Source organism: Oratosquilla oratoria, chromosome 38 (assembly GCF_046742065.1).
Source record: "Oratosquilla oratoria isolate Oo_2021 chromosome 38, ASM4674206v1, whole genome shotgun sequence".
NCBI classification, from domain to species: Eukaryota; Metazoa; Arthropoda; class Malacostraca; order Stomatopoda; family Squillidae; genus Oratosquilla; species Oratosquilla oratoria.
The window spans coordinates 40,727,690-40,736,450 of record NC_134814.1 but is presented as its reverse complement, the minus strand read 5'-3'; the positions used below and the strand labels follow the sequence as shown (position 1 = coordinate 40,736,450).

General features: G+C 41.8%; 2 protein-coding genes across 2 annotated transcripts in view; both read left to right on the top strand.

The window, feature by feature from the left end:
• Positions 1-1,645: 1,645 nt before the first annotated feature.
• LOC143019902 (uncharacterized) overlaps positions 1,646-8,761 on the top strand; it is a 30,003-nt gene continuing 22,887 nt past the window's right edge. The window contains exons 1-4 of the mRNA XM_076175879.1: positions 1,646-1,753; positions 1,859-2,038; positions 6,554-6,658; positions 6,940-7,124. Coding sequence (XP_076031994.1) covers positions 1,724-1,753; positions 1,859-2,038; positions 6,554-6,658; positions 6,940-7,124 — 500 coding nt within the window. The 5' untranslated portion in view covers positions 1,646-1,723. The remainder of the gene's footprint in view (positions 1,754-1,858; positions 2,039-6,553; positions 6,659-6,939; positions 7,125-8,761) is intronic.
• LOC143019772 (uncharacterized) overlaps positions 3,352-8,761 on the top strand; it is a 459,919-nt gene continuing 454,509 nt past the window's right edge. Inside the window, exon 1 of the mRNA XM_076175754.1 lies at positions 3,352-5,149. Coding sequence (XP_076031869.1) covers positions 3,367-4,359 — 993 coding nt within the window. The 5' untranslated portion in view covers positions 3,352-3,366 and the 3' untranslated portion in view covers positions 4,360-5,149. The remainder of the gene's footprint in view (positions 5,150-8,761) is intronic.

Sequence of the window (8,761 nt, the reverse complement as noted above, 5' to 3'; positions counted from 1 at the left end):
GAGCATAAAGGTCATAAGTCACTCGTCCTCACGACATCTCTAGAGGAACTATGATTCATGATGAGAGGTCAGATTTCTAATATGTGAAAATTGTTCTCCTAGGGAAGTCTAGTGATTAGTTGGCTATGGGGACTGATATATCTTGCACCAAGCACAGGGTGACAAAAAGAGACAAGAATGTTATATTAGCCTTTTCCCTATTTTTCCATTTAAAAAAATTGGCTAAAGAAAAAAAAGAAAAATTTTGTTAGTGAATATTAAGCAGTCTAGAAAATGGAAAAATAAGATACACAGACACACACACAAAAACAAAAAACAAATATGAAACTTGTTTTTTTTTCTTTTTTAATTTGTCTTTTGTTGTCACAGTTTTATTTTCATTCATACTTTACCCACATCTCCCACGCTCATCAGGTGGTACCCACTAGTCATTGTCATTGCTTTCATTTTGATACCAAAGCTCCGTTTTCTTTTTACCCCTCTGCTTGACATTTGTACACGACAAATGCCCTTTTCCTTTTTTGTCACCTGTCAGCAGAGCAGTCACATCTAGTACGTGTTTACAGTGACTTATCCCATAATTAGAATGGCCCTTGCGGACCATCAATCATCCAATTATTTGCATCAACAGTGACATCTCATCTTTTTGCAAGCGTCTGGTTATTTTGCGGTGGTGACGATGCTGACGGTGTAGGTCTTGCTACAGAGACGGGATTGTGTTTAGGCTTTTGCATTGCACTGGTGGTGTGATCGAAAGCGTGCTGGTATTACATTTGCTCAGTTATAGGTTCGAATCCCGCAGCGTTTGTTAGTTACCTGCCGCAACAGTCCCTAAAACACACAAGGCAAAGGTGACAGTTTCGGCCGCAGCTACTCAGCGTCTCCTGGCGTAGGCTCGTCACTCACCTTTACGTAGGGGCCTATTGTGCAGGTGGTGGTGTTGTAAATACACTGATCCTGCTGACAACGGTATATCGAGAAGTAATTGTATTGATTTTAATACTGAGTTGAACGACAGTTATGTGCTGTTAGGTGGGGGGGGGGAGGGATGAGACAACGATAAAAACAATCTTGTCAAACATGTAGTTAGTAACCAAAAGAAACTTCCTGTGAAGGAGATAGAATCCAGTAGTTTGAGGTTTTACGATTCCATTAAATGAACACCAAAGAGTTATACCGCAATTTTTGTCCACGGTTTATCATGTTTTAGTGTTTGCTTGATTCTTTATTATTTAATTTTCTGCATACGACCTTGTTATAAGACAAAAGGCCTCCTATAGAAGTATTTGGTTATTGTAGCCCGTCATCACAACAGAGGACAGTAAACTGTACATGACTATAAAACGAGTTCACGATCAAAAGAAGACTACTTTCACTATGAGACAAAGGAATCATTTTCCTGGTTCCAAATGTGCTTGCAGGAGGCGCAAACTTCCTGTCCTTGACATAGATGGCATGGGAAGATGTCCTTTCACGGTTGTCAACCAACCTGGAGGGACAAACAAGGGGATCCTTTATGTATCCTTGAGGCACCCCGCTATTCCCTGCTCCTGTCGGGGCACGACCAACGCCTAACCGGGGATTGTCGGCCGAGTGTCGGGATATATAAGATCGCTGTGCTTGCATGTCTTCAGTTCAGGTCTGCTTTCTGGGTCGATAACTTCGCCTATGAAGTCTGAGAAGAAATTTGATACTCGGTTGTGAGAATCGTTACTCCGACGACATGTGTTCTCTTGTGCACACTGTGATTTTGGTACGGTCATAGTTCTCCTGGAAGTTGTGGAATATCCGCTCAGGTTTCTATGAAAGTAAAGCGAAGGAGAACATCAGCCTGATGCAAACTCTTTCTTTCTTCCAGGCCATGGCAGTTTCCTTCTGCCGAGGAGACGAGTCCGCGGAAGAGGTCGTTGGGCCTCTCCTTTCCACCTTCCAGGGCGTCCAGCATGAGGTCCAGCACCACGAAGGCGACGGCATCTACAAGTTCTTCTTTACTCTCCCGCAGCAGGAACGTGCAGAGGAACGTGATGCTTACGGCAAGGTACGTTCAGTCACTTTAGCATAAAAAAAGAAAAAGAAAAAAGAAAAAATGAGCCTGGAATACTGTGACCTCTAACCGGTATTGAGAGTGGGAGGAGTGCCAGATACAGCCAGAGGCAAAAAGGGACACACCCACACATGTACAATATATACACTCACGCGCGCGCAAGTCATAGGGGAGAAACACAGGTTTTGCACACACACACACACACACACACACACACACACACACACACACACACACACACACACACACACACACACACACACACACACACACACACACACACACACACACACACACACACACACACACACACACACACACACACACACACACACACACACACACACACACACACACACACACACACACACACACACACACACACACACGCACACACACACAGATGTATATTATATATATGTATATATATATATGTATATATATATATATATATATATATATATATATATATATATATACATATATATATATATATATATATATATATGCATATACACCGAATGGTTCCCAGTGATCAATTAATATCTTTTTTCAACCACAAATCACTTTTAATTCCATTCCATCGCAGTCGAGACTGAAGAATCACTCGATGGAGGCATCCATTGGAAATTGAAACGTGGACGAGCCGAGGATTTGAACCCAGCTAACCCGTAACAAAGTCACAGTGATCTCTCTTGATAGCGTATTGGTTTAAGTCACTGTAACTTTGTTACGGGTTAGCTGGGTTCGAATCCTCGGCTCATCCACGTTTCAATTTCCAACGGATGCCTCCATCGAGCGATTCTTCAGTCTCGACTGCGATGGCATGGAATTAAAAGTGATAAGTGGTTGAAAAATACACACACAGACACACACACACACACACACACACACACACACACACACACACACACACACACACACACACACACACACACACACACACACACACACACACACACACACACACACACACACACACACACACACACACACACACACACACCCTCTCCCATAAGTACACATGGGAGAGGGTGGTGGAGGGAAGGGTGGTAGATAGAGCGCTAATGGATTATGTAGTGGTAAATAGGATTATGATAGGAAGAGTTAAGGATGTACATGTGCTAAGGGGAGAGGGTGGGGGAATATCAGATCATTTTTTGGTGGAAGGTAAGCTGAGAGTGGAGGATAGATGGAGAAAGAGGAAAGGGACAAAAGGTAGGGAGGTTCTTAGAGTGAACTCCTTGAATGGAAAGGAAAAGGAGAAGGAGTACGAAAAGAAGCTGAAGGAGGAGTGGGAGGGAGTAAAGGATAGATCAGAGATGGGTGTGGAGGAGGAATGGGGATGGTTCAAGGAGGGAGTCTTAAAGTGTGCAAGGATGGTGTGTGGAACAAGAAGGACAGGGGGAAATAGAAGAAAGGGTAGTGAATGGTGGGATGAGGAAACAAAGAAGGTTGTAGAAGAGAAGAAGCGAGCATTCACAGATTGGTTACAAAAGAGGACGGGGGAGTCATATGAGAGGTACAAAGAAAAGAAAAGAGAAGTAAAGCAAAAGGTAAAGGAGGCAAAGAGGAGAGCAGATGTGAAATGGGGTAGGAGTATGACAGAAAATTTTGAAAGTAATAAAAAGATGTTTTGGAAAGAAATTAAGAGAGGAAGAGGAGGCGAATCAAGTAGGGAAGAAAAGGTAAAAGGTACAGATGGAGAGATGATAATGGAAGAGATGGCAGTGAGGGGAAGATGGGCAGAATATTTTAGGGAGTTGCTGAATGTGAAGGAGGATAGGGAAGGAAAGATAGCTGCAGTGGGAAATGCGAAGAAAATGAGAGTGATGAGTGAGGAGAATGGAGGAGAAATAAGGAAGGATGAGGTGAAGGCAGTTGTAAAAATGATGAAAGCAGGTAAGGCACCTGGTCTGGATGGATGCCATGCAGAATGTCTGAAAAAGGGAGGTTCAGTGATGGTGGACTGGTTGGTGAGGTTATCTAATGTTTGCTGGAGAGAGGGTAGAGTACCGGAGGACTGGAGAAGTGCCTGTATAGTTCCTCTTTACAAGGGAAAAGGGGACAAGTGTGAATGTAGTAGTTTCAGAGGGATTAGCCTGTTGAGTGTAGTAGGGAAGGCTTATGGGAGGATCTTAATTGAGAGGATTAGGAGAGGAACAGAAGGAGTAATTGGTGAGGAACAGTGTGGATTTAGGACAGGTAGAGGTTGTGTAGATCAGATCTTTGTGGTAAGACAGATATGTGAGAAAGCTATAGGAAAGGGGAAGGATGTTTTTTTGGGCTTTTATGGATCTGGAAAAGGCTTATGATAGGGTAGACAGAAAGGCACTGTGGGAGGTTATGCAGATTTATGGGATAGGAGGAAAGCTTTTGGGAGCTGTCAAGAGTTTTTATTAGAGTAGTAGAGCATGTGTTAGGATTAGAAATGAAGAGAGTGAGTGGTTTGAAGTAAAGGTGGGACTTCGTCAAGGATGCGTTATGTCGCCCTGGCTGTTCAACTTATACATGGATGGGGTGGTGCGAGAGGTGAATGCTAGGGTAGTGAGTCAGGGATTGGAGATGGTTAAAGAAAATGGAGAAAAGTGGGAGGTGAGCCAGTTGTTGTTTGCGGACGACACTGCGCTTGTGGCAGGGTCAGAGGAGGGATTGAGGAAGCTGGTGGCAGAGTTTGGGAGAGTATGTGATAGAAGAAAGCTGAAGATAAATGTGGGTAAAAGTAAGGTGATGAGATGTACAAGGGGTGAAAGTGGCAGTAGACTGGAAGTGAACATTAAGGGAGAGCGACTGGAGGAAGTGGATAGTTTTAGATACTTGGGTGCAAGTGTAGCAGGAAAAGGTGGAGTGAAGGTGGAGGTAGAATGTAGATTGAGAGAAGCGAGTAAATGCCTTGGTGGTTTAAAGAGTGTAATGAGGAATAGACATTTGGGAATGGATGCGAAGAGGAGACTGTATGAAGGAGTGATTGTGCCAACAGCACTGTATGGGGCAGAAACGTGGAACATAAGAGAAGAAGAGAGAAGGAGTTTGAATGTGTTTGAGATGAGGTGTCTGAGAAGTATGGTGGGGGTTACTAGGCTGGATAGAGTGAGAAATGAGGAGGTGAGGAGGAGAACAGGGGTGAAAAAGGATTTGGGAGATAGGGTTGATGAAAGAATATTAGGATGGTTTGGACACATGGAAAGAATGAGTGAAGAAAGACTAGTAAAAGAGGTATGGAAGGCAGATGTGGAGGGAGTGAACATGAGGGGACGTCCTAGGATGAGGTGGATGGATGGGGTGAAGGGGGCTTTGGGGACGAGGGGAATGTCTGTTGAGGAAGGAAGGGAGAGGACGGAAGACAGAGGTGAGTGGAGAATGGTTGTATATGGATGATGTTGTGACTGCATGAGGAGGAATGGGCGGGGGTGGGGGGTGGGGTAGTATGTGTGAGTAAATTTTGACGCAGCCCGAAGGGATTTCTCCCCGTCCTCGCCTTATATGCAAAGGGGGACGGAGAGGGGGGGTCGCCGATTAAATGAAGCGGCCTTGCTGTGGATGTACTATGTCTTGCGACACTGCTTCTGACCCAGGGCGGTGGGCAGGGTGCAGGGATGACCCGTCATCCAGGAGGTGCTCAGATGAGAGGGAGGGTGGGAGGGGTGTGGAGTGTATTTAGGGATGAAATGGGTGGGAGTGTTTTTATGCCTTTCCCTTTTTGGCTACCTCCCTAGTAAGGGGGAAAAAGCCTTGGTATATGTATGTATGTATGTATATATATACATATACATATACATATACATATACATATACATATACATATACATATAAATGTTTATATGTGGTAGAAAGATTCTATTTGAGCATAAGTGTCTATGGTGAAAAGTGAGATAGCTTAAGGTGAAGATTTAGATATAAGGATAAATTCTTAAAGAATGAAGATGAGACTGAATACCAATTTAGAAGTATTCCAATGAAAAAAGATCCTGCAGTAATCTCATTGTCGTGATCACATTTGGTGGCTCCTAGAGCAGAGAAATGGAAAAAAGAAAAGAAAAAAAGAATAACACAGAGGGATGGGAGCAAGGAAAGCTACTTGAGTGATAGAATCGTGAAAGCATAAGAGCACATAAGGAAATAAGAATAGAAGAGACTGTAATAGGCCATAAGGCCTACTTCAGGCAGTTCCGTGAGTAGGGAAATGGAAAGAGAAGAGGGAAACAGTTTTTCTATGTGGAAGTTAATCATGGACACTAGGTCTCTAAACTGAATAAGTTGATAAGAAATAAGGATAGGTTGTCTTAGGAATATAGGCAATAAGAGGAAACCAAATACCAAACAAGGAAATATGTATAAAGAAGATAACTAAGTGAGTTTTATAAAAAAGGAAAGTTGTCTGAGAGAACACAGGAAGGGGAAGAGAACAAAATATTTTTAACAAATTTGACGAGTTTTTCTCCGATATTTTTACATTTTGAACTGTTTGATAATTGAGCTTTAGTATTCGTGACAGTGTTCTTCTTTTAGGTTATTGGGTCCTTCGCTTTTGTTGATCCTTATGGTCAAGAGACTTCGGTCAACTTCGACGCTGGAGAAGATGGATACGTCCCTCAAAGTGATGCTCTTCCTCAGGTATCTGTGCAACAACACATTCAGCTCTGTTAAACAAGAAGTGTCTCAAATTTTCTTATAATTTTCTCCTGAATTCTTCATTCGTCTTCCTCCTTCTCTTGCAACTTTGTTTTCGAGAAATGTCTCAAGTATCCCTAAGTCTTTGAAAATTACCTGGGGTACAATTTTTTACACTTTCCGTCCTTCTCCTATCTTTCGTCTTCCCTTTTCTCCTTTTCCTCTTCCACCTCTTCCTTTACCTCCTTCTGGATCTCTTTTTGAAATCTGTTCCAACTTTCCAGCCCCCATTAGACACCGCCGAGGTCCAGAAGGCTCGTCAAGAGTTCTTCGCATCCTACCGGAGAGTCGCTGAGTACTTGGATGACCTGCACTCCGACGAGGACGACTCCGACGACGAATCCTCTGAGGAATCATTCGAAGACCTCTTCGGAGAGTCCAGCGAAGAGGACAGTGATGAAGACGACAAATAATGAACTATAGTGTGAAGGCCCTTCACTTTAATTCCTTTAAAGACACCGTCACCGTCGAAACTTATTTTTCATCCCGGGACGATCATAACAATTCAAGTATACTGTCCTTTGATGTCATTCAGTGTTGGTGGCAGCTTTGATAGCTTATCATATACACCACCTGTGTCCATTTTGCATCAGTTTTTATCACATTAATAATTTATTTGTTCATAAAATCCTTCATTGTTTGCAGTATTATGCCAGCATTATTGCAAATGGTTAAGGACATAATTCACTGTTCATATATACGCCTGACATTCCTTCAATGCTTTCTCGCTTCCTCAATAAAGAATCAGTAAAACATGTGTGTATAATATGTAACCCTTTATCCACAACGAGCTAAGATAAACGGGAAATGATTGATGGATGAGGGTGCGTGCATGTCTTGGCTGGCTACCCCCCTTGTAAGGGGACGAACCCTTTCGGTTTATAAATAAATGTAACCCATGGATAATTAATGGTCTGATTTTACCGGAATGGGTTTCTAGTACTTACCAAAGTCAATAATACCTAAATGAATTACACAAAAACTCTTCCGTTTCTTATTTACTGCAGTTTGAAATCACGCCATCTGCTGCTAAAAATCATCTGCTACAGCCATTCTCGGAAAACTAGCTCGTGGCGTTTTCTGTTCATTCTTCATGTACCGTTATTGTGTTTGGTGAATAGTGATCGTGTCGAGTGCCTCAGGCTAATATCAATTTTAGGAATTATGAAAATTAAGAACTACTGAGGAAAATACACGATTGGAAAGAAAAGAAAAGAGGCGGGGGTTAATAATATATTAAGAATATACAGAACTCAGACAAAGGCGAGGGAAGGAAGCTTATGATAACCGTACAGAAGATACACGGGGAATTAAATGATGGGGCTAGATTCTCTTACAATAATACTAAATGGCCTTTTACAAAGCATTATGCAAAACAAATGATGAGAGATATTGTTTTTGGAAATTTGGATTAAATTTGCCAGATAAGCTTAGAAAAATAAAACCAGGAGAAATCACAAGTGAATAAAAAAACATAGAATAGATATAACAAAAGATGAAATAAAACAAAACTAGGCAAAAGTTAGGGCGTGCAGTATAGGAAAAAACATTTGTTATTTGCTGGAATGGGTATGTTATTCTTGTAGTGAAGTTTCCGTTTTTATACATTGTGTAAATGATCTGAAATAATATATCTAACTTGTCGTGTAAAGAATAATTAGTTTTATCTAGGAGTAACAGATCACCATAATCGACCTTTTTATTGGCACACTAGGGCAGAGATAAAAGAAAAAAAAGTCTGTACAACGTTGTTGACATCATTGTTTACAAAGCTTGTGGAATCTAGGAGGCATAATGTGAACGTAATACAAGATTGTCGAGGAGCACACTGAAAAAATATTGAATGCGTCAAATATATGATCTTTACTTTTCTGAGTGCCCAAAGACAGCATTGAATAGCTAATATGGACACAGGTAAGCACCAATGATGTACCAATATGAATACTTCTTCAGGGAGATATTTTGGTTTCAAATGTTAGCCAATAACTATATCGTCCATCCACACGTCTTGCTTGTTGTCAGAGATATTTAGGGAGTCGAGACTGT